This window comes from Pan troglodytes, chromosome 21, assembly GCF_028858775.2.
Source record: "Pan troglodytes isolate AG18354 chromosome 21, NHGRI_mPanTro3-v2.0_pri, whole genome shotgun sequence".
Lineage (NCBI taxonomy): Eukaryota > Metazoa > Chordata > Mammalia > Primates > Hominidae > Pan > Pan troglodytes.
The window spans coordinates 51,138,877-51,165,045 of NC_072419.2; the positions used below are offsets into that span (position 1 = coordinate 51,138,877).

Below are 26,169 nucleotides of genomic sequence, written 5' to 3' on the forward strand. Positions count from 1 at the left end.
AAACCTCGAATCTCCGGGCCTGGCCCTGGCGCGTTTCCAGTCCCAGCAGAAAGGGCAATCCCCATCCAGACCACACTCCTAGTCCTCCTTATTCCCACACAGCCCGTATCTTGACCACCCCTAGCTCCGCCCTCTCTCCTCCCACCTCCTTTTCCCGCTCCCCCGCCCCATTTCCTTCTTCTCCGCCCACCTCCTCCTGGGTCCCTCCCCCGGCCATCCGCCCTGCCCCGGCCCCTGCAACCCTGCCCTTCGCTCTTCTTCCTCCTCCCTTCCGTCTGCGCCCCTCCCGTGGGGCCGTGGCAACCCCGTGCCTCGCTTGCCCAATGAGAACACGGTTTGGGGCGGGGCGCGGCCAGGACCGGAGCGGAAGTGCCGATCGGAGCGGAAGTGGAGCTGCCGCCACCGCCGCCGCCGATTCCGGAGCCGGGGTAGTCGCCGCCGCCGCCGCTGCTGCAGCCACTGCAGGCACCGCTGCCGCCGCCTGAGTAGTGGGCTTAGGAAGGAAGAGGTCATCTCGCTCGGAGCTTCGCTCGGAAGGGTCTTTGTTCCCTGCAGCCTTCCCACGGTGAGTGCGGCGCGGGGTCCGACCGGGGCCCCCGGGGGCCCAAACTCGAAGCCCCTCTCTGGCTGCTGCGACGACGGCGGCCCAGTGGGTGGGCCCCGGGGGGTGGCGGCGCGCTGCCTCTTTCGCTCCGCGCGGCCGCCGGCGGCGAGGCCAGACCTCGCAGCGGCCCCTCCCTGTTTCCGGGGCCGGGCCCTTTACCTCTTGGAGAGGCTCGGGCCGCCTGAGGTCCTGCCGGCCGGGCGGGGTGCAACTCCGTACTGTGCCGTAAGGGACAGCGGAGCCGGGGATCCCGGACCCTCCCTCACTATCTGCTTCGGTCCCCACGCGACCCCTCCCTGCGTCTTGGTCGGCAAGAACGTCCCCTTCAGCCCTGTCACCTCTGCTCCGTGCTTTCTGGTTTCCAGAAATTAAAATTTAATCAAACGCAGATGAGTTTTCTAGCCCCAGTCCCCGTGTTTGGCTCCTCCTGGATGAGTAAGGGGTTTAACCTTGGGAGACAGCAGTGGGGGAACCCCCTCCCATTTTGCAGTAAAACCATTTCATCATCCTTCACTGGTTATGGAGCCTGGCAGGACCCAAGATTCCCTAGGAAGGGAATTGGGTTTGAATCAAGAAAATCTGTTTGTTGGAGCCGGTTACTGAGTCAGGCCGGATCCCCAGGAAAAAATATCAGGGGGTGAGAATCGGAGTATTTTCCCACAGTATTTACCGTCATTTAATGCCAGATTCTTTTGTGTCTTTACCCCAAATTCCCCCATATTGTGTGTTAGCACGTTTTTCGGTCTGAAATTTGCCCGGTGGCTTCCTGGTCGGGGGGTGGGGAGCGGAGGGAAGAAGAGGTGGGAAGGTGAGTGCATCTTTGCCGCAAATGGAGAACTCCCATATAATGGGGTTTTCAGAGGTGGCAGCCTTGGTAAGCAATTTGCCAACCTTTCTGTAAAATACATGTTTCTTGTCGTTGCCTTCATTGCATTTCTCTTTGGTAAGGCTAGATAGCATCAGGTCCTGATTTTGCTTGCCCTGTGTGGGAGATGAAATTTGGCAAGACGATGCTATGAACATAAAATCAGCCTCGGGAACCAAAAGAGAAAGGTGAAGCACTTACAAGAATATGAAAATTGTCTGCATTTCTCATTCTGTCAGTTCATGTGAAGCCAGACACAGATGCAGTTTGTAGACCTGGACACTGCAGCTTTTGCATTTTCATTTGGAAATGTGTATAAGTATTTGTTCTTGGTGAATTTCTTCTTGACTGCTTCCAGTGTACCCTATTTCTTACTTAGGGATATCTCATTTGTTTGAGCCCTCATTTTTCTTGGATCCCTGTCCTTGGCAACACACAGTGTGTGAGTGTAAAACCTGTCAATCTTATTGGACCTAAGTTAGAAATTTAAGTGTGGCTTTCAAAATGGAAGGCTAATAATCCTGTAGCAACTGCAGAATTATTTTCCTGGCCTGTCCTTCCAATGAGATAAGAAACCATTCACCTATCTTGCAGATGAAGTCTTTATGAGAAACGAGGTGATTTGGCCTAGACTATAACACCTAGTTTTTTTCAAACGGAATATCCTCATTCATCAGTAGCAAATATTGATGGATTGCCAGCCCCTGGAGTATGACTCCTACCGTATAATCTTTTGTACGTTTCACATCTTGCAGTGCTTGTTATATTGAAGCCATTTTAGAATTGGAGCGCTATAGATCAGGGAGGCAGCCTCTGTAAAACCAGGCTGAGCAAATTCCCATGATGCTGGTTCTCTAGGCAGAGTCTCCAGAGATTTGGGCCGCTACAAAAAGTGCATTTTGCCCATTCGGCTGTGGATAGAGAAGCAGGAAGAGCACTGGACTTGGAGTCAGGTAAATTTGGTTGAAATCTTGCCTGCAATATTTTCTAGCTTTCTGAATCTTCAGCATGTTAATCTCTGGTTCTTGGTTTTCTTATTTCCAGGGTTATCATTAAGCCTTTTTTATAAACTGTAAATTGTTAAATATAAGCTTTTGGTTTGTTTTTTAATCAGAGTTCACTATTAATGGCTTTTTCTCTCCAGTTAACATCTGATGACACTAAACCCTGCTTTGTACACATGTTGCTTTCAAAAAATGGTATATTATTATAGGACTTTATTTTGCATGTAGGCAAATCCAGTCTTTCTGAATCATTTTCTCATCTATATAGCACAAATGGTAATGCAGCTTTTGATATATTTTTGTTGCGACAAGCTCAATAATGAAAATAAGCATCTGGGATATAGTTGGGGTTCAATAGATGTTATTGACCATCTGCATGAATATACACGTGTATAGATTAGACATAGCATATATGCTATTCATGGACATTTATATAGAATCCATCCATTTGTGATTTATTCACCAACTGATGAGGTGGTATCAGACAATTAGTCTATAATAATAGTTACCACTTACAGTACTTACTGTGTGCTAAGCTTTCTTTTAAGCACTTTAAGCATATTAGCTCAGCCTTCATAACAACCAATGAAAAGTAAGACTGTTAGCCCCATTTTACAGATGGGGAAACTAAGGCACTGAGAAGGATAATTTTCCCGAGGTCTCACACACAGTGCAAGGTAAGTGCCAGAACCAGGAATGAAACCAGGTGATCTGGTTCTGAGGAATGATATTACAGATTTCTACATGTGGTAGAGACAGCACATGTATATGTTTTATGTGAACACCATTTAGTCCTTAATTTTTCTTTACACCAATCCTAATAAAGTAAACGTTTGAATGGGAATATTAGCTATTTTTGAGGATAGATACAGGACAATTTATTGTGGAGCATATACCCATTCTGGCCTGTAGGGATGATAATTGCTAGCATGCATCAGGAAGCAAGCTTGTGAACAATCCAGTTTTTCTAGTACTTGCTTCATACTAGGGAGAAAGTCATCAGTTACTTTGTCATAGAATTTTAGGTTCTTCATCTAATAGAATTTGATTGTGACCATTAATTTTTGTTTATCTTACGACTTCATCAGTAGATGTTCAGATTTTTCTCATTTTGTTGGCAGGGAGGAAATGAGGAAATATATCTACGTAAATAGAGAGAAACTTCTAAATTAAAACATCCTGTTGTGCTACCTGCTCTTTCGGTGTCAACAAACTGAGTTTTCCTTTAAATGCTGGTACCTTAGAGAATGAACTAAAATTTCCTTGTAGAGATACTTTTAAGTTCCTTGTTTCTACATTTTTCTAGGGAAAGATGACAATTCACTAGTTAAGGGGCAAGAAATTTAACCGTAATAGCAACCTTTAAGCTTTAGAATCCTTTTGATCTCTATGTGAATATGATCTTAGCAGTCATCTGTATTGCATGATGGAGAAACTAACGGTTGGAGCTGGATTCTGAGGGAATTTTTCTAAGGGGAATACTTGAGGAAACAGACTAAAAGTGCTTTCTGTCTCATGATATGTGTGCTGAAGGCCAATCATCTTACTGCTTTCTCTACTAAAAGATTTTCTAATAGAGGTGTGGTTATATGTATCTGATACTTGTAATGAGATGTAAATGATCAGTGGCCTCAAGTCATTCCTAGCAGATTGTAGGTTAGTTAACTTTTTTTTTTTTTTAATTCTGGCCAGTTCTTTATTATGTAAGTTTTTCCCGTACTGGTTAGTTTATTTTATTGTTTTCCCTAAGAGAACCAACAGGAAGTTATTTCTGAATGGCCTTGACCAGGACAAGAAGATTGAAGGCTACAATAAAGTAGATATGAGTCCTGTCTATTATTATTATTTGCCCTCAGCTAAGAGCTTTCCTTTAAAATTTGTTTGACATTTTGGTGAGTCTTTGGCATGTTTTTATGCTGTTTTTAACTCCTTGATTTTGTTTTTATTTTTAAAGCTAGATACATTAGCTTAATAGGCCAGTTTTAAAATTTCACTGTAACAACCTTGTATAGTTCTTTTAAAAGTTGACAATTCTCTCTTTTCCTTAAGTGAGCATTGGAGTTCATAATTGATCTTTAGGAGATAGGGTTACATAAAGGAAAGAGCATTAATTTTAAAATTAATGTTGGTTTAGATCCCAGATCTGCCATATATAGCTGTGTGACCCTGAATGAGTTAACTCTTTGCATTTATAAAATGGGACAATGTCACCTGCCTCATAGGATACTTAGGATCAAATGCGTTTCTAGGAATCCCTGAGTGCTTTGCAGGCCATAAATGATGGATGGATATTTTTGTTATTTACTAAACGAGTTAGCTGGTTTGGGTTTCTGTATAGTGAACTTTTTGTATAGCGAACTGATTGGACTTCTGAATGGAGGAGATGGACAGAAAGTAATCCAAAGGCTTGTTGAAAGTCAGTTTGAATCTATAAATACAATGATTGGTAGCTGAAAAATATTAGTCAAAATGTATAGTGTTGCTCCTGATGAGAGCTGGCTGGCTTTTTTCAAAAAGTAGTCTAAGACTATAAAAACAGTCTGTATTTTATAGGTCAGATGTGTGCTACCTTCCTCTGTCCACGTAGGAAATAATTGCTTTTTCACTTTTTAAGAATGCATCAGTTGATCAAGCAGTCATTCAGTGTGCTAGGCCTTGTGCTCCACATTGGGTGTCCAAAGATACAAGTCTGGATTCCTACCTTTTTTTTTTTTTTGGTGAGATGGAGTCTCACTCTGTCGCCCAGGCCGGAGTGCAGTGGCACGATCTTGGCTCACTGCAACCTCTGAAGCCCGGGTTCAAGCAATTCTCCTGCCTCAGCCTCCTGAGTAGCTGGGATTACAGGCGCCTGCCACTGCGCCCAGCTAATTTTTGTATTTTTAGTAGAGACAGGGTTTCACCATCTTGGCCAGGCTGGTCTTGAACTCCTGACCTTGTGATCCACCTGCCTCGGCCTCCCAAAGTGCTGGGATTACAGGCGTGAGCCACCATGCCTGGCCGGATTCCTACTTTAAGCTCACAGTCCGGTGTGGGAGCCAGCAGAGACACTTGCATTGCAGTAAACTGTGATAAGGGCCATTTTAGAAATAAGCATAGGGAAATTGTTATGTGCCTTTCTTTTAAAAGTCTTTAAAGCAGAGTACGTGTAAAATAAATGAGGTACATAGTAAGTTTCCCTTCACTGGCTGACCATTGGTTTTTTAAGTTTTGTGTGGAATGTACTGTGGTTGCCATTTATTTGAGTGCTTACTGTTTTATATCATAAACAGGTTTACTCCTTACAGGAACCCTAGTAAGTAGATTTGCCTATGTTTTTTTTTTTTTCTTCACAGAGTCTTGCTCTGTCGCCTAGGCTGGAGTGCAGTGGCGTGATCTCAGCTCGCTGCAGCCTCTGCCTTCAGGCTGCCTCAGCCTCCCAATTAGCTGGGATTACAGGCGCCTGCCACTATACCCGGCTAATTTTTTTATATATTTAGTAGAGACGGGGTTTCACCATGTTGGCCAGGCTGGTCTTGAACTCCTGACCTCAAGTGATCACCCTCCTCGGCCTCCCAGAGTGCTGGGATTACAGGCGTGAGCCACCACGCCCAGCCCAGATTTGCCTGTATTATGGATGAGAAAACAAATTCACAGAGGTCACATAGCCTGTGGACTTGGTGTGCGGTACTGGTAAATCAGACTGATAGGCTTCATTATGTCAGTGGGCCCCAAACTGTAGAAATTATTCATAAGGTCAACCAATTGGGCTGTCTTTATGGATCAGAATTAACATAGTGTCTTTTGGATTGATTACTTAAGCCAAGAAGTCAATTTATTGTCATATCTACCATTAAGTCACATGTGTAACCTTGCGCCTGTCACTTAACACCCTCAGTAAGTTTAATCATGGCTAATTGGACATAATTAGCAATGATATGCAACAACTGATGTGAAAGAGGGAAGGGATTTTGAAATAATAGAAATGCAGTTTCTCTCCAAATTCAGTGTTCACTGGACATAGTGCTAATGACTTTGTATTACAGATATGCTGTGTTTTGTTTCCTAACAAAGAACCTGCAAATGTTTGAATGGAATTAAATTTATTACAGGACTCTAAATTTTATATGTAGAATGGCACACAGACAGTTTTATAGTGGGTGTTTTTTAGTGAGTAGTTTTCTCTGAGAGCCAGGAGTGTTTAACTTTTTCTGGGTAACACCCACTAACCACCTGGTCCCACTGACTTTCTCAGTCCCTTCTGCAGTAGCTTGGCATCTGATTTTTCTTCAGCAGAGAGACTCCAGAACTAAAACTTCTGCTTTACAGTGCTGTGGATGCTCTATCTGGAATGGTATATCTGTGAATGCTGTTCAGAATATGTGATCAGTTCCTTACCCCATTGAAACATTCGAGCCTAGATTTTTCAGATTTTCTTGTCAGTTTTCTTCCTTATTCTCATTTCTTTATCTGCTTTGGCCTTTGATTTTTATCTCATCTAGAAAAACATACATGCACTTTATTAATAACATCTCTTTTTAAGTCACGACCTAGCTACCTTTAAACCTGTTTCCTCTAGTTCTGTCTGGTTGGCTTTCTAAGGAGAGGCATTGTAACCCTTAAACGTGTGCTGTTTTTTTTTTTAATTGATGTGTAATAGATATACATGTGCTCTTTTCTTGTGTTTCTACCACTAGAGTTTAAGCTCTCTGAGGGGAGGACTACACTGCTTTCTTTTAAATTCCTCTCAATGAATAATCCAAAGAGTTCTTAGAAATTTGGTAGTTTTTCATTTTGTTAGTTATTTCAACACACATTGGATTATATGTGTTACATTTTTGTGAGGTAGCTTAAGAATAAAAAATAAGAATGGCTTATGAGCCTTTACTCTAACCAGCACTATATGGGCATTTTATGTTCATTATCTTATTTGATAGCTATTAATGTCTCTTTTTAACACTGAGAAAACAGATTCAGATAAGTTATAATGTGGAAATGTAGAAAAATCACCTACTTTCTCTTTAGAAGCTCAGATGTATATGTAAGGCTTGCTAAAAGCAGACCCCACCGTATATTTTATATGTATAGAGCTTGGGTAATTCCTGACATATAATAATGGAGTCTTCATCTGAAATTTCTAACAAATTATTAAATTCAAAGCTTATTATTTTCGCATCGAGCATGTTCTTTGCCTTGAAAACAAAACATAGCTGAAAGCCAGTGCTTCTAAAGGCCACAGCTGTCATTTTCAACCCTTTCTGTCTTTGCACTGCCTTTATTTAAAAAAAAATGGATTAGCAATAGGTAGTCTTCTTTTTCTTTTCTTTCTTTCTTTTTTGATTCTTCTCCTAGGATATCTGCTCTAGCCACTGGGAAATAACTTCTCAGTATTTTGACCCTGACTAGAAAGATGTCCCTTGGGGAAGGAATTGAGATAGAGGGGCTAGGCTGTTTCCTAGATCCTCTATTTTCAGCATTTATTATCTGATTTAGGATTTTGTTTCTTTGAAGAAAATCCTATTTTGTGAGTACCTTTAGAATTATTTTTCATAGCTGTTTATCTGCACTAGTGGTTTCTCTTTAAACAGAAAAACACTTTTTTTCTTAAAAAAAGAAATAGTACCCAATTTTTAAAAAAGTAATACATACTTGAAGAAAATTTAAAAAGATAGGAAAATGAGGATATAATAATGTTATTACCCAGAGACAGAACGAGTGTTAACCATTTGGTGTAACCTTTCTGTTCGGGTTTGTTTGTTCTTTAGGGGATATTTTACAGAAATAAAATATTGTGCAGCCTCGTCCCTCCAGCCCCCATTGCTCTTAAATAAATCTTTTCATGACATTAAATCTCTTCTTTTGATGGCCACGTAATCTTGTACCATCTATCTCCTTCCCTCCCCTGCCTTTTTTTTTTTTTTTTTTTTTTTTTGAGACGGAGTTTCGCTCTTGTCGCCCAGGCTGGAGTGTAGTGGCGCAGTTTCGGCTCACTGCAACCTCCACCTCCTGGGTTCAAGTGATTCTCCTGCCTCAGCCTCCCGAGTAGCTGGGATTACAGTCATACACCACCCCGGCTAATTTTTTTGTATTTTTAGTAGAAACGAGGTTTCACCACATTGGCCAGGCTGGTCTCGAACTCCTGACTTCAGGTGATCTGCCTGCCTTGGCCTCCCAAAGTGCTGGGATTACACATGTAAGCCAGTGCACCTGGCCAGTCTCCTTATTTTTTAAACCATTCCCATATTGTTGGATATTTAGATTTGCTTCCATTTTTTCACTAAGCAATCTCTGCGTTTATCAACAAATGCTTCCCAGTCCTGACTTGCTGCATCCAGTGGCTTAGAACAGATTGACAGCCATCATCATCATATAGGTGTGCTGGAGAGCTCCTGTTCTCAAGCACGTCAGTCTCTTCCTGAAATATGCCCAGCACAAGGAAAATCTCTTGGCTTACTGCAGGGTTGGGCCTTTTGTGGCCTCTAATGAGTTTGCCTGCGCCAGTATCTTGATGCTTCTGCAGTGGTGCCAGGCCTGATGATGAGACTATAGTCTTTCAAAAACTTTTTAGGAGACAAATAAAGAGTATCTTGCTGACTTTTTTTTTAGTGGGAACCTCATTCAAAGTCTTGGAACAACAGTAGGTCTTGATTAAAAACCATCATGGCATATCACTAGAAAATTCAATTAGAAACTAATGGATAAACTTCAGTTACATTTAACATATATGTCCATTTTAACATAACATACTAACTATCTGTACAAGATTAATCTAGACTTTTGCTTTTCCTTCTCACAAAATTGTATATTTAAAAAGAAAATTCAAGCTTATGGTTTTATGGGCTGCTACAGTGTAATAGTCGTGGAGAAGAATAATAGTACTTCAGTTTGATTTTGCACTATGCATTTTTCAAGGAAGATTTCCACATTTAGTATTCTTTAATTTCCTGCGCCTCATCTTCACAGCAACTCTACTGAGGTAGATGCCATCTTCATTTTATGGATTGGAAGGCTGAAATTTAACATGCTCACATGGCTGTATAGTGGCACATTGCGCTGTGACACACAGTCCTGCTGCCTTCCGACTATACTACATATAGGTACTCTGTGTTCCTTGTGCTCTCCCAATAATGATTTGTAGAAAAACTTGATATTCATTTGCATATGAGTTTTGTGCTTAGCACAGTTATAAGCATTAAATGTGAAACAAACATGAAGCTTTCCTTTGAGGGCACACACGTGAAGCTGCAAGTGGTACAGTACTCATCTGTATCACAGAATGGCATAAAGAAGTCCTAGACCATGTAATAGGCTATAAGTATATTCAGAGTCATAGGCAAGGTAAATCAGTGAGGGCTAGGGCAGTCAGGGAAGGGTTTGTAGCCCTAGAAGAATGGATGGGGTTCAGATAGGCAGGCAGTAAATAGGAGAGCACTCTAGATGAAGGGAACTACAAAAGAAGTTTCAGACACGTTTAAGCATTGTGTTTATAGGGCATGTGGTGCTGGCCAGCCTGAGAGCAAGGTACATGTTGGAGAACAGTGGATGAGAAAGCCAAACAAGTAAAGAGGAGACAATTTATCAGGAATTTGAAAGCCAGGTAGAGCTTAAATTTGATGGAGTAGCCAAAAGGGAGTCATTGGAAGTTACTGAGTAAGGACAAAGGCAAGACTAGAGGTAATTTAGGAAGAGTAACTTTTTGTTTGTTTTGAGACAGGGTGTCTGTCACCCAGGCTGGAGTGCAGTGATGCAGTCATGGCTCAGTGCATCCCTGGCCTCCTAGCCTCAAGCGATCCTCCCATCTCAGCCTCCCAAGTAGTTGGGACCACAGGCATGAGCCACCACACCTGGCTAATATTTTATTTTTTGTAGAGACAAGGTCTTACTATGTTTCCCAGGCTGGTCTTGAACTCCTGGTCTCAAGCGATGCTCCAGCTTTGGCCTCCAAAAGCACTGGGATTATAGATTGATCTGCCATGCCTGACTGGAAGAGTAAATTACTCTTTGAATTTCAGAGGGCACAGAAATTCAAGAAACTAGGTACAAATGTAATGAAGATTTAATATGCTTGTGAGGCTAATAGGTGCTTTGAATTATTTGAGAAAAGGGAGAACTCTACCAACTCTGCAGTTTTATGCTTACATTTCAGGATCAGTTTGTTCATTCAGCAGATATTTGTTCCTACCAATTATGTACAGGATGCTGTGGGAGATATGTCCAAAGGAGCTTATGGTGTAGGAAGGGAAATAGGAGACACTACGTAAGTAATTTTAGTACTGAAGAAACGTGGTAAGACATTGACAGGTATCAGCGAAATGCTTTGTGAGAATATATTCATTAGAGCAATGCTGTCCCGTAGGAATAGAATATAAGCCACATGTAATTTAAATTTTTCTGGTAGCTGCATTTAAAATTTTTTTTAAAGTGAAATTGATTCTATTTGTTTTTACTTAACCCATTATGAACAAAATATGATTTCAATATGTGGCACTAGCCACATTTTAAGTGAATAGCCACATGTGGCTATGGCTATGGCTTAAACAGCTTAAGAAAGGCTTCATGGAAGGGATGGTATCTGAGCCACACTGTGAAGAATCTTGTATGCAGAGTAAATTTGGGAAAAGCCATTCCAGGTAGAGGGAGTGGCTTGGTGAGCAAAGATAGAAAAGCATACTTTGTATGTAAGAAAACCATTTTATGGCAGAAGCACATATGATGTGGAAGGCATGATGTGGGGGTCTGGAAGATAGGTTGGCAAGCTTTCACTGATAGGGGAGGAAATCTGACTCTGCTTTTGGCATCAGGGAACTTTAAAGAATTTTGAGCAGAAAGTGACTTGAGCAGGGTTATAGGAAAATGGGTCTTACAGCAAAGGCATGGAGGGGGCTGTAGATAATGAGTGACTGAAAGCATTGCCACTAGGGCAAGATTTTGGATGGGAGATTTATTGTAGATGTAGAAATAGGAACAATTTCATTTCTCCTTTGCTGCCTTCCTCCAAACTGCTGGGTGTTGTGTAACCCATTTCCTGTTGAAATTGGTCTAGTTGCTTCAAAATCCATGTTATATAAGTCAAAAGTTATGTAAGCAGTAGCCATCAGGACCTTTAGCTATGGATTTTGTTTGTTGTAAGTTGTTTCTGTATGTGTATAATTAAAAATATTTGAAACAGATAAATGGATACAGATTTTAAAAAGGTGTGCATTCAGTCCTTATCTTGCCATGATGGTTCTCAATCTCTAAGAAATCTTGCAGTAATCTCGGAGAAGCTTAAAATAGCTGACCCCAAACAGAAAGGGTACATTTTATTTTGGGAAATAGGAAGGCATATTTGGGAGGTCCCACTGAATAGTCCAGATTCTTTGGAGTAGTATGATTTAACTTTTAATCCTTGAGAAGGAGAGAAGTAAAAGGGGGATAGCTTAATTTTGGGGCCTAGTAGAGCTGAAGAGGTTGATGGCATTATTTAGCAACGGCAATCCTTTATTACTCCATTATGATACCACATGGGATGGCTTAGCTCTGAATTGGCTTTTGGCCAGTACTTTATGATTTGGAGTAATCCACAGGTAGAGTTGCATAGGTACTGTTCTATGAACTTTGAAGTGGGCCTCTAAGTGACTTCTAACTTTGAATTAGTCTACAGACTGGAACTTTTCTAAAGGTTGTTGGGTCATTGAAAGTTGGCTTCTTTCTGGTGTACCTGGCACTTTTAGGAACCATGAAGTAGGGTTATTTAATGATGAAGATATTTATTGTCCTGATCTCAAAGACCTTATGGTCAAGAAAGTTAGATATATGAAGACAGTGGTCATCCTTTGGTATCCAGGGGGTGTTGGTTCCAGGACACCTGGGGATACCAAAATCTGAAGATACTTGTTTATTTTGTTTTTTTCCTTCTTTATTTTCCACCATGGTTGGTTGAATCTGTGTATCTGGAACCTGCAGATATGGAGGGCCAACTATATATACTTTTAAGATGGTAGAGTATTTTTGATGTACTTGTATTAGAGTAGAACAGGTTGTCTTGTGGTAACCAACAGCTCCAGCATCTCAATGTTTTAACCCAGCAAAAGTTTCTTTTGTTTTCACCCTGCGTGTCCAATGCAGGTCTGCAGGAGTCTTGCACTATACAGTCACCCGGGGACTCAGGCTGACAAAAACTCTACAGTTGCATGACTGTACCACCTAGAATACATGGCCTTCTCAGTGGCTGCTGTGAGGGAAGAGAGCCTGGGGAGGCACACGTAGGATATTCACAGTGTTAGCCTGGAAGTAGCATCATTTCTACTTATCTTTCATTGGACAGAACTACCATGTGGCCTCTTCTGACTGCTGTGGGGGTTCTGGGAAATAGAAGGGAACAAATGGAATGTTTCTTGAGGATTACTCTCTCTGCCTTAGTTTTATTCTAGTGTTGTGAGTGAAGATGTCAGATGGATCAAAGTGAGACTTGCCTCACTGAGTGTAAGCTTACAATTAGTGAGCCTTATATAAGACACAGCTCTGCATGTGATTTAGATAATGAGCAGTAGGAAGAAAAATTATAGTTATGAACTGGAGAATCAATTCTTTCTGAATCACCTAGATTTTGAGTATATCTTATTGTGCTCCCTAAAACATTTTTAGGTGATAAGGCCCTGTGTGTAGAATTTCTCTCTTGAAAATACAGAAATGACTTTTGAGGCAAAACCATTTTGTGAGTGGAGGTCATACTTTCTTGGGTTTTTTTTTCCTTTTTTTTTTTTTGAGATGGAATCTTGCTCTGTTGCCCAGGCCAGAGTGCAGTGGCGCGATCTCTGCTCACTGCAACCTCCGTCTTCCGGGTTCAAGCGATTCTCTTGCTCAGCCTCCCCAGTAGCTGGGACTATAGGCACGTGCCACCGTGCCCAGCTAATTTTTTGTTTTTTTAGTAGAGACGGGGTTTCACCGTGTTAGCCAGGATGGTCTCGATCTCCTGACCTCGTGATTCACCTGCCTCGGCCTCCCAAAGTGCTGGGATTACAGGCATGAGCCACTGCGCCCAGCAGAAAATGGTTAATTTAAAAATAGCAAAGAGGCCAGGCGTGGTGGCTCACACCTGTAATTCCAGCACTTTGGGAGGCCGAGGCAGGCAGATCACCTGAGGTCAGGTGTTCAAGACCAGCCTGAGCAATGTAGTGAAACCCCACCTCTACTAAAAATACAAAATCAGCCGAGTGTGGTGGTGCATGCCTGCAGTCCCAGCTACTCGGATGGCTGAGGAGAATCGCTTGAACCCAGGAGGCAGAGGTTGCAGTGAGCCGAGGTTGCGTCACTGCACTCCAGCCTGGGTGACAGAATGAGACTCCGTCTCCAAACAAATAATCATTTTCAGAGCCTTAAATTGTGATACCATGTATGTAGTAATGAAAGAATTTGTTTTAAAAATACTGGCATTGGCTAGGCGCAGTGGGTCACGCCTGTAAGTCCCAGCACTTTGGGAGGCCAAGGCGGGCAGATCACCTGAGGTTAGGAGTTCAAGACCAGCCTGGCCAAAAATGGCAAAATCCCATCTCTACTAAAAATACAAAAGTTAGCTTTGCATGGTGGCACGCGCCTGTAATCCCAGCTACCTGGGAGGCTAAGGCAGGAGAATCACTTGAACCCTGGAGGTGGAGGTTGCAGTGAACCGAGATCCCACCACTGTACTTCAGCCTGGGTGACAGAGTGAGACTCTGTCTCAAACAGACAAAGAAAGCACACAAAAAAACCTGACATTACTACTACTGTTTAAAGTAGCATTTCATGTTTTTATAGCTCAGGATATTAGCGTATTTTTATACTGTGTGGCACAGATTGATATATCAATATTTAAACCAACAGTACATAAAATTAACTTCTTGTTTAGTAAATAACTTTTCAATTATTTTATCCAAAAATTACTTATTAAAATTACCGCACTCTGTAAATGGTGATTATTGCAGTGGGGAACTGACTGTGGTGAGTTGATAAGAGATATTCACTGATTGGCATATGGATTTGATAAATTGATAAACTGAAGTCACTAGGATTTTTGTCTATTTCAGAAAAACTTTAAATGAACTCAGTTATGGTTCAGATGAATTCAGTTATGGTTTCAAGTTATGTTGCTGTACATCTTGTTATACACCCCTTTCTCTTGCAACCTATACCATATACAAAATTAGTGCCTGATATTTTTATATAATGCTTTATACTTTTTAAGGTGCCTTCACATGTATCAGGTCTTTTGTTCCTCATAACAGGCCCACTAAAAGAGTTGGTAGTGTTCTTTCTTTTTTTTTTAGAGACAGGGGTCTCACTTGGTTGCCCAGGCTGGAATGTAATGGCACAGTCACGGCTCACTGCATCCTGGAACTCTGGGCTCAAGTGATCCTCCCACCTCAGCCTCCTGAGTAGCTGGGACTACAGGTGCACACCACCACACCCAGCCAATTTTTTCTTCTTTTGTAGAGATGAAGTCTTACTACGTTAGAGACTGATTTGCCAGGATAATCTTGAACTCTTGGGATCCTAGGCGTGAGTCACCACATCCAGCCCTGGGTAGTGTTCTTATTGCCCAGTAGAGACCGAAGCTCTCAGGTTAAGTGATTTAACCAAGGTCATGCCACTTGTAAGTAAGTAGCAGAGCTAGTGCCAGAGAGAGCCCAAGTCTGACTGCCCTTAGTTTATGTTCTTCCTGTGCAGTGTGTCCTAGTAACAAAGTTAGCAGATTACAGAAGATGTGATATAATCTTTCCCATCCTTCAGTTATCTACTGCTTGATGGGTGCAGCCAAATAGATCATTTAAAATCATATCTTTTGCTTCAGGATTGGTTGAAACAAACATCATACTTACTCTTTCCTGTACTATGGAAAAAACAGGTTTAGTCAAAACCAGAGTTGCTTACAGGACAGTGAAGAGAGGACTTCCTGTATTATAGGATACAGTTGGATTAAGGTCATTAAAACAAACAAGACAATTACTGAGAGAAGTCAAGGACATATATATAGTAAGCATAAACTTTTTTTTTGAGATGGAGTCTCACTCTGTTGCCCAGGCTGGAGTCCAGTGGCGTGATCTCGGCCCAGTGCAACCTCTGCCTTTTGGTTTCAAGCGATCCTCCTGCCTCAGCCTCCCAAGTAGCTGGGATTACAAATGCCTGCCACCACGCCTGGCTAATTTTTGTATTTTTGGTAGAGATGGGGTTTCACCGTGTTGGTCAGGCTGGTCTCGAACTCCTGACCTCGTGAATTGCCCTGCTCGGCCTCCCAGAGTGCTGGGATTACAGGTGTGAGCCACTGCACCCGGCTAGTAAGCATAAACTTCTAAAGAAATAGTTATTAAGCAGTCTGTATGTACCAGGCAGGTGAATTAGGCTAATGGAAGAAAACAAAAGCTCTAGAGCCAGATAGATGTGAGCTGGAGTTCTGGCTCTCCACCATCTATTTGCATGTTGCTCTGGGCATATCACTTGCCTTCCCTGACCCTCCATTTCTTCACCCATAAGAAGGGGAAAGTTGTGAACAGAGTAGTTATGAACATATCTACTCTGGGACTGTTGGGAAGATTATTTGACCAAAATAATATAAAGGCCTTAGCAAAGTACTTAACCCTAGAGGTGTTTGATATATCATCAATATTGTTGATGGCATTTGGAATGAGATGTTTCACATTTAGTATGCTGCTTTCCAGATGGGTTGGAAGAAGATTCACACATGTTTCCTAGGCCCCGAAACCTGACATTTGCTCTTTCTTTTTCTCTTGCTCTTGTTCTAGGGAATGACAATGGATAAAAGTGAGCTGGTACAGAAAGCCAAACTCGCTGAGCAGGCTGAGCGCTATGATGATATGGCTGCAGCCATGAAGGCAGTCACAGAACAGGGGCATGAACTCTCCAACGAAGAGAGAAATCTGCTCTCTGTTGCCTACAAGAATGTGGTAGGCGCCCGCCGCTCTTCCTGGCGTGTCATCTCCAGCATTGAGCAGAAAACAGAGAGGAATGAGAAGAAGCAGCAGATGGGCAAAGAGTACCGTGAGAAGATAGAGGCAGAACTGCAGGACATCTGCAATGATGTTCTGGTAAGAGGCCAGTGCTTCTGTTTTGAACAGTGGTTTCTAAATAGTATTAATTTAATGTATAAATGCAGACTCTCAAAACAGCTTATGAGAGAGAGGTGTCTGAATATACTGGAAAGCTGCCAGGTATTTACAACTAATTTTTAAGCATATGATATAATTTGTGTCACCTATTGCCTGATCAGAGGTTGTACATCACTTCTGAGATACTTTCCTCTCCTATCAAAAAGACCTGTGAAAAACAGGGACATTTTTTCAGCCTCCCTCCATCTTTTAAAATTGAGGCCAGATAGACAGGATTTTAATAGATACAGCTACAGATAGGCTATTGTGTATATTAGTCAGAGTAGTGATGTCATCGCCAGTAGGGGAGGGAGATGAAAAAGCTGAGCTGCCTTTCAGCCTCTCCCCAGTCATGCCTTCACACTGTAAAGTCCTGCTTTGGTCTGAAAGTTAGGCACATCCATCAAGTTCGGCATGCATTCCAGAGCCAAATTCAAAGTGTTTTGGTCATTCTCCTCTCCTGTATTTTACATAAACCCTTAGTCAGACGATTGATTCCCTCTGGCCGCCACTTGGGATTGAATGGGAGGGGTACGTACTCCAAAACAAATCATAATCATATTGTCTTTCCCGCACATCCTGAGCCATTGGGAACTTTCTTTTTCTTCCAGGTGAAATCAGGTAAAAATGAACTCAGCGAGGGCTGCTTTGAAGGGAAAAGGAATTCACACTTGGGGACCTACCACCTTCCCTGCTGGCTGCCTTTCTAAATTACTGCCCATGACTCCTTTCTTTTGAAAACCAGTATAAAGCTTGTCAGCCGTCAGGCAGCACCCCTTATCCCTAACCTATTAGGAGTTACACACTGTCTGTCTACAAAGAATATTAAAACGACTGCCGCCCCCTGCATCTTCTCACTTTGGTTGATTAAATCCCCTTATAACTAAGCTTTGCATTGAGCTTCTCTTTTTATTAGACTCATGGCGTAAGAGTGTCATGACTAAATTTGTTGCCTGTTGGTAATTTGGGGGTTTGTTAATGGTGCACTAATTCCTGAATGTTAGGTACATCTGGTATTCAGATGAAGTATGTCATGCATTCCAAGGGCAAGAAAGTTCCATAATTCATGAAATGTAGACCAACTTTTAAGAGCATCTGAAAGAATGTGAAGAAGAGCTTGGTACTTACTGCCTCTTAACCAGTTTTTCAGGATGCCACATTCTAAAACAACTCTTCGAAAATATTGCTCTGTATACGAAGCTTGGACTCCTTCAGAACTACTTTTGTTGTAAGCATAAATGTTTAAAGGAATTTATTATTAATAGTATTAGCTACTCTTTGAGTGCTTACTACGTGCCAGGCAACGTGTTAAGCGCTTTATGTATGTCAACTTATTTATCATTATAACTACCCTAGAAGATGGCTATACCCTAGAAGATGACCCTTCGTATAGCTGAGGAAAGTGAGGCTCAAGGTGATTAGGTAATTTGTCCAGAGTCATACAGATAAGTGGCAGAAGAGGGATTTCTACCCAGGTCAGATTGACTTTAAACTTAGTTCTTGGCAGTTTTGCTCTATTATCACCTTTTTCCTCCTAAGGAAAGATATTTTTTCCCCTTTAATTATAGAAGTAATACCAGTTTGTGGGTTTAAAAATGGTGGGGGGAACAAGTCAGAAGAATATAAATAAGAAAGTAAAAATCACTTCTAATCTTACCACCCAGAGAACCATTATTAACATACTCCTTCCAGGCTTTTCCCTTATATATTTGTGAGCATGTACACATATGCATCTTAATGTTAAAATAGGATTCTTGTGGTATTTATAATCTGCTTTTTTTCACTCAGATTTCTTTTGAGAGCCTTTCCATTATCTGTTTAGCTCTGCATCATTTTAAAGGCCTACAAAGCATTTCATTGTATGGCTATACTTTAATTATCCCCTATGGATGGTCAAAGTGATTTTTAACAGAAGAATACAGGCATCTGCTGTTATGACCTGGGCTAAACAACATTTAGTAGCTTGGATGAAAAATTGGTGTTTTTTTAATCTTCCAAAAAATTATTTAGAAGCAGTAGTGTATATCTTGAATCTCAAACATAGTTTTAACATCTCGTGAATAATTCTAAATTCTTAACAATGTTCATTTTTTAGGAGCTGTTGGACAAATATCTTATTCCCAATGCTACACAACCAGAAAGTAAGGTGTTCTACTTGAAAATGAAAGGAGATTATTTTAGGTATCTTTCTGAAGTGGCATCTGGAGACAACAAACAAAGTAAGTAATATCTTTAAAAAGAAATTCGACCAGTAATGGAGCCAGTCTTCTTTCACAGGGACTTTTTAACGATTATTGCTTTGTCTGTTCGCCATAGACACCAATGTCACAGTACTAAGAATTTAAAAGACCACAGCATTGTGACGAACGGGGTCATGGGCGGGCAAATAAAAATTTATCTGACAGGGAAGTATGGAGGGCATTACAAACCTGGTGCGCAGTGTATTTAAAAAGATCTTATCTTGAGTATTATTTGTTAGCTCTCTTTTTAGCAGTGAACTTTTTATACTTGGTGGTACGAAACTACCCTAGTGATGCATTGCTTTTATCACATGTATTACCGTGATGGTGATAATCTTAACCACACTTTATTAAGTGCTTCTGTGCCAAGTACTTCCGAGTCTCACTTACTCTTCACACAGCCTTACGAGTTAGGTGGCAGGCTGCCCATTTTTCATATAAACTGAGGTTTATGGAGGTTTCTACTTGCCCCAAGCCATAGACCTAGGGAGTAAGAGTTGGGAATTAAAGTTTGGATCTATCGACTCTAAAGCCTGTGATCTTTGCACTAGAATGTATGGTTTTTCACATTCTATATTGTTAAAGGTTATAGCTGTATTTAACTGCTTTAGTAGACTTTGTCATAATTGTTTTCCCCCAAAGCATTTAATATACAGCTTGGTTTAGAATAAATATCTAACAAATGTATAATTGAATGGCAGAGACACTGACACTTCATTTGATAGGTCATTGCTCCTGCCCAATTTGGGACTGAGAAAATAATTTGATAGTTGGTCCAATGTGTGATACCTATGAAAGAACCGAGCCTTTAATATTTTCATCTTTATGTTACAGCCACTGTGTCGAACTCCCAGCAGGCTTACCAGGAAGCATTTGAAATTAGTAAGAAAGAAATGCAGCCTACACACCCAATTCGTCTTGGTCTGGCACTAAATTTCTCAGTCTTTTACTATGAGATTCTAAACTCTCCTGAAAAGGCCTGTAGCCTGGCAAAAACGGTGAGAAAGACCCTTTGTGATATCTAACCATAGCAAAACAGTGCTTGTGTTATTAACTTCATTTTATTCCTGAACATACTCATTGTCTTGGACTTTTTTTGAAAGATTTTCTGGGGGTGGGAGCGTATCTTTTATGAGATAAATACAGATCTGTTACTTTTTAAATTCATTCTCAATACCTTCTGCTGACTTTGTTTGATTACTGTTTTTTGCGGGTGGTTGTAGAAAGTTCCAGGTGAATGTAGTTAGTTGTTTCTTACCAAGCTTTGGGCCTTGGTTATACATTGTCATTCTCATGCCAAGATTTGAGGTTATAGTTGTATAAAAGAAATACATAGCACATTCTTGTTGTGTGTTGGATTACCTTCCATATTCTTCCTTTGGCCTTCTCTACATATTTTTTGTAGTCCCTCAACATGCACACAACTTTTTAAAAACATTTTTATTCGGGAAAGGTGCCTTAAAGTTCCGTCACTTAAATCAGATTTAGTGATGTGAGTTTCACTTTATCCCTTGTATCCAGACATTTTGAGTTTTAGTTTAAATAAATAAATAATTTTAAATAGAAGATTGCTAGAAAAGTCTTTGGTAATTAAAAAATCACACGCGTTTGCCCAGAATGACTGTGCTAGGGTTAGCAGTAATACTGCTTAGTTATTAGGTACAGCAAAGTTCTTACCTTGGAGTTTCTGTCATTGTTGGTTGGTGCTTTGTAAATATGCCTTATACTTCTGCTGGAAACAGCTAACAGACAGGGTAATAATAGCCTAGGTTCCCCCAAAGTACTGTACAAGAAGATAAGTTATATTCACCTAGCGGGAAAAAAAGTGGGCTAAACTAGCTCCAGAGAACTTGTGAATTCTTTGCTAAAGGCTCTTTGTTTTAGGCATTTGATGAAGCAATTGCTGAATTGGATACACTGAATGAAGAGTCTTATAAAGACAGCACTCTGATCATGCAGTTACTTAGGGACAATCTCACTGTAAGTACTACTTCCACAGGGTTTATAGTCTCTTTCCTATTCACCTACTTAATAATTCACTGTTATCTTCAAGAGGGGATTTGTACCGTTACATGTAGTTACAGTTTTAAGTTGTTAAATTTGTTATAAATGACTGCTGAAGTTTTGACCTTTGCAGTCATCCCTGTCTGCAGTGACACAGGAATAATTTTAAACTGTTGAGTGAGATAAGATTATACATACTGGGCCACTTACCTAGGGAACTTTTAGTCGCCCTGCTTTGATTATACTTTCTTTCTCTTGCAGCTGTGGACATCGGAAAACCAGGGAGACGAAGGAGACGCTGGGGAGGGAGAGAACTAATGTTTCTCGTGCTTTGTGATCTGTTCAGTGTCACTCTGTACCCTCAACATATATCCCTTGTGCGATAAAAAAAAAAAAAAAAAAAGAGAATCGTACGTCGACTTTCGATTTTTCACAGCCTCAGCCTAGGAAAAATGGTTCATGGGATAAACAGCTGGTATTTGTATCTAAAACTCAGATTGGTCACATAAATGCCACGGCATTCCGAAGTTTTGATTTTGATTAACATTGACAGGATTACTGTGTGTTTAATTTTTTAAAAACTGAACACTGTGATTATGGGGTTTTGTAATTTAGCAGAACTCTTACTGGTAGAAAAAATAGACCTGAATTATGTGTAACTTTTTGGAAGGTTTAATCTGATATCAAAATAATCATTGAAATACAATTCCATTGTAAAGTTGTACAGAAAGTTATAGAGATTATATTGTGATGCTGGAACTTGGAGTGAGACACACATCATTTGGCATTTGAGTTGAATGGTAATTCACAGTAATGCTGCCGTTGTTCGGGACTTAAAGACACTTGACCTGTTTGGGCTGTTGCCACTTAAAAGTTCATGACCACAAATGTCCACAGTATCTTCCTCTGAGGAAACTCGAATCCTGAAATGGAAATTCTTTGTGGCAGATAACTGGCTTATGACACCTTGAAAAGTTCAAGTGCTCATATAACACACCAGACTGAACCCCCTTTCCTACAGCAATATGTTCACTATGTTACCAATTTGCAACTTGTGCTTCAATAGTGGAATCTATTTTCATTGTTAACACTGAGCTAAAGAAAAAAAGCCGTGTGTTTTATGAATGACCTTATCTGTTTCCTGGATAATACCTTTAAGAATAATGTCCTGAGTCAGGCGTGGTGGTGCGTGCATCTAGTCCCAACTATTTGGGAGGCTGAGGCAGGAGGATCGCTTGAGCCCAGGAGTTTAAGGCTGCAGTGCCCTGTGGTTGCACCTGTGAATAACTGCACTCCAGCCTGGGCAACATAGCGAGACCTCATCTCCAAAAAAGAAAACAAAAAACAAAAAAAGGAATGATGTTCTGTAGAGATGGCCTTTCACTTGAGGAGTACTCAGTTTTCAGGTTCTTCCTAGCTCGGGGCTTTTAAATTTTGAAATCTAAACATTCTTTCCCACCATCCTTTTTGACTGTTGACCTTGGTTTTCTCTTCTAAGTTTCTGTCCCTCTGCTTCCTTACTTTTTTTCCTTTTTGAATTCTATCTTTATCTGTCTTTTGTTCACTTTTTAATGCTATATATGGGCAGGGGTGAGAGACATTACTGAGCACCTTGGTGAGCAAGCCTGGCTTTAAAGATTGGAGAAGAGCTTCTGGCACCAGAACCCTGTCTTCCTCCAGTTCTCAACACGGTGTTGCTCTTCAGTCATACCGGAATCTGAATCAAAAAAGTATTTTTAAATATCCATGATTTCTCCCTGTATTGAGGCTAGCCCTGATCATGCTTTTTGTGCCTGTCACCAGGTCTCCCAAGTGCACTCATCCAGCTCAGCGCTCAGATGTGTTTAAGGAGACCCTATATTCAGGGAAGTTGCGTGAACACTGCAGTGGGGAGAATTGAGAATAGTCAGGCCTATCAGTCTCACAGAATCACCCCTCTACCTTTGATATTCCACTTAGCTGTAGAGTCCATCTGTTTGTCCATCTGCTGAAATGAGAAAAGAAAAATTTATGCACTGATTTAAAACAAACCAAAAAAAAAAAAAGAAAAAAACAAAAAAAAATCCCTCCTTTCTAGCTGAACAAAAATGTGCAGTTAATACTTGGCGCTTGAAAATGCAGTAGTGAATGTGGAACCAAGCCTGTCTGTATATCTGGTAGCTCTTTTCTTGCTTTGTTTTTTCTTACCAGTATTCTGCCTAACGTTTGCTTCTGTGATGGTTATATTGCCTAGCAAGCACACCCGTGGTTGTGAAAATAGTATAGCAAAAAAGAAAAATCCCCGGTTATTGATGTACTAGATTTGTGTATGTCTTTTAAACAGTTCTAGTTTCACCTTACACAGAATAATCAGGAAAAGTGTAAAAATTCAAAAGTGAAATAAAAATTTTATCAGTTAGTTGCCTGTGAATTGATGTGTCACCACCATCTCTGTTGCTACCAGACCTAGCTAACTATTCTGATCACACTTATTTTTAACTGTTTTCTTTAAAAATAGGCAGTTTTATTTCATTATTTAGGACCAGAAATCAAGGTGTTATCCAGGGGAAGAAATTACCATTAATTAAACAGCCTCTTTCCACCCGTTACTTGATACCTCTCTACCTTCCACAACAAACCATGCAGGTATTAGGTCCTCTTTAGTGACTTCTAAGGTTTGGTATGGACAGTTATTTTGCATTGTATTCAAGCCCACCATCCCTTCCCCATTTTTTAACCCTGAGATACAACCAAGCCAGTGAAATAGGTAACCTATGGTTGCATAAGGCTTGGTCATCACCAAGCTGGCGTCTCACCTGTCCTCACACTGTATGGTGGCCTGCAGAGCTGGTTCCTCACAGGATTTGCCCCTTCTGAAAACATCCACATTACCACAAGGAGAGAAAAAAATCAGGATAGAGGGGTCTTTTTTAGCCCAAGATTACAATTAGTGCTTCCTTGCTACTCTGAGGCTGGACAGCCAGATGGGCACCTTCTGTCCCTAGTTTAGGAGCTGTTCCACCTGTTGAAGCCACACTCAACCAAAAGTCAGTGGGGGCCTACCTGCTCTGTTGGATCAGTGAGACCAGGAAAGTCCTATCAGAGGAAAAGTGAAGTATTGGTGCTCAGTGGAGTAGTTGTTTTGTTTTTGTGTTGTTTTTAATGTCCCTATACCACAGATTGACGCTGCAAGCTCAGATTCACAGTCTTGCTCTGTTTAGGTCTTGCTCTGCTATTAGTTCCCAATTGTCCGCATTTAGGCTGAGCCACAAGTAACTCAGTGAACCTCCCTGGTGTAATGGATGTGTAATGGCTTAGCAGAGGGACAGGGAATATCCCAGGAAAAGGGGTCTTGGTAATATGAGCCAGTACCAAGAAAGGCCTTAGTGGTCTCCAGTTCTCACGTCTCAAAGCCATTTCCATCCTTGGTGTGAAACGGTGGGACTGGATCAGGCTCTCTGGAGGAAGACATCTTCAATGGAGCAGGGTAAAATTCTCTACACAAGCTTTGAAACAGTGGCCTGTTCGGAATTCCGTTTGTGTGTGAAACGCAAAAAGCGCGGTTTGGGTCTCCTTTCATTCTTGTCAGGAGGGAATCATTCCCATTTTACAGAGAAGGGAAACGGGTTCAGAAAGGTGATCATCTGTTGCGGGGTTAGAACTCAATCCCCTGCGTCCTTTCCGTCCCAGTCCTCGGCCCTTTCAAAAGAGCTGGGGGTTTTGAGAGCTCCACTCAAGTCCCGGCAGCCCTGCTCAAGGCCAGGTTGAAGGCTTTTTCCGCCTCCCAGGGCGGGATCAGAGGTGTCCCCACCTGTAGCTTTTAGATCCCCAAGTGCTCGCAGGTGGGGTGTGGGCCCAGGAGGGATCCCGGGGGAGGGGCGTCCGAGCGCGCCCACGATTGGTGCGCAGGGACGCGGGGGCGGTAAAGGGAAGGGGCGGGCCCGCGCCCAGGAAGGAGGGCTTCCGCCCGGGGGAGCGCGGGGCCGCTGGGTGACCCGGCTCCTGCTTGCCCCGCAGCCCCGGCCCCCTGCCCACCATGAACGCCAGCGGTTCTGGCTACCCGCTTGCCTCGCTTTACGTGGGCGATCTGCACCCCGACGTGACCGAGGCCATGCTCTATGAGAAGTTCTCTCCCGCCGGCCCCATCCTGTCCATCCGCGTGTGCCGCGATGTAGCCACCCGGCGCTCGCTGGGCTACGCCTACATCAACTTCCAGCAGCCTGCGGACGGTGAGCCCCGGGGATGGGGCGGGAGGGGAAGGACCGACGGACAGACAGAAGCAGGCGGACAGACAGAAGCCGGAACTGGGCCGCTTGCGCTTTCATCTTACACTTTGCAGCCGGGGAAACTGAGGCTCAAAGATAACAGGTCGTTGGCAGAGGCCTGGCCCCTGAGACGGGAATTGGTAATTAGTGTGGTTTACTGCTATTCCTCTACAGAGGAGAGAGATTAGGGTCGAGTGAAAACAGATACAGGCTTTGTGGGGGGGGGGGGGGGGGTCAGGCGGACCAGGGATAGAAGCCCAGCAGCTGTGTGACTCTGGGCACGTTACTCGACCATTCTGAGCTTCAGCTGCGTGTCTGGAAAATGGGGGTCCTAGCTGCCTTATAGAGTGCTTGTGAGGATGAGAGATTCAAAGCACCTGGTGAGGATGATGCCCAAGGCAACACAGCTGGTGAGCGCGGGAGGCAGGAGAACCCAGCCTTGGGCTCAGGCCTTTCCCAGCGCAACGTGAGATCCACACTGGGCGCCTCTACCTGCACGGGCTCTGAAAAACCGCTGCCTCCAGGCCGCAAGGCCGCTTTCTCAGAGCTGATAGCATTGATTAGAGCTTGTCCGATGAGTTTGCCTGCACTTCTGTTGAGAGTGGAGAGGATGAGTGAGCTTGGGCAAGCCTTCACCTTCTGCACCTTTTCATCCGCAAAATGGGGCTAAGGCGTATTCTCCGATAACATAAAGAATGGAGAACTGCTGTCTATGCATAAAGTATGGTCACTGCTTGTTACCTCGTAAACGCTCTTAAGTGGTAACCTAAAATAAATAAATAAATAAATAAATAAGGCCAGGCGCAGTGGCTCACGCCTGTAATCCCAGCACCTTAGGAGGCCGAGGTGGGCAGATCACTTGAGGTCAGGAGTTCGAGACCAGCCTGGCCAACATAGCGAAACCCTTTCTCTACTAAAAATACAAAAAATAGCTGGGCATGATGGCGGACGCCTGTAATCCCAACTGCTGGGGAGGCTGAGGCACGAGAATCGCTTGAATCCGGGAGGCAGAGGTTGCAGTGAGCCGAGACTGCGCCATTGCACTCCAGCCCGGGCAACAGAGCGAGACTCCATCTCAACACAAAACAAAACAACAAACAAAAAAGAAACAA

General features: G+C 42.2%; 2 protein-coding genes across 16 annotated transcripts in view; both read left to right on the plus strand.

Moving 5' to 3' along the window:
• Nucleotides 1–428: 428 nt before the first annotated feature.
• Nucleotides 429–23,211, plus strand: YWHAB (tyrosine 3-monooxygenase/tryptophan 5-monooxygenase activation protein beta). Of its 2 annotated transcripts, XM_063802989.1 has the most exons (7): nucleotides 429–565; nucleotides 2,328–2,422; nucleotides 16,207–16,509; nucleotides 18,665–18,788; nucleotides 19,644–19,807; nucleotides 20,694–20,789; nucleotides 21,075–23,211. In XM_063802989.1, exons 3-7 carry the CDS (start codon nucleotides 16,210–16,212, stop codon nucleotides 21,129–21,131), a joined length of 741 nt encoding a protein of 246 aa, XP_063659059.1. In that variant the 5' UTR covers nucleotides 429–565; nucleotides 2,328–2,422; nucleotides 16,207–16,209; the 3' UTR covers nucleotides 21,132–23,211. The 2 variants fall into 2 exon arrangements, with proteins under 2 accessions (XP_063659059.1, XP_003317000.1); XM_003316952.5 differs by lacking the exon at nucleotides 2,328–2,422 and having other exon boundaries at nucleotides 432–565.
• Nucleotides 23,212–24,716: 1,505 nt separating this feature from the next.
• PABPC1L (poly(A) binding protein cytoplasmic 1 like) overlaps nucleotides 24,717–26,169 on the plus strand; it is a 29,651-nt gene continuing 28,198 nt past the window's right edge. For all 14 annotated transcript variants that reach the window (XR_010154238.1, XR_010154240.1, XR_010154244.1 and 11 more), the window contains exon 1: nucleotides 24,717–25,021. Coding sequence is in view for 2 of the 14 variants with exons in the window: in XM_054674444.2 (XP_054530419.1) it covers nucleotides 24,829–25,021 (193 nt within the window). In the remaining 12 variants the exon portion in view is untranslated. The remainder of the gene's footprint in view (nucleotides 25,022–26,169) is intronic.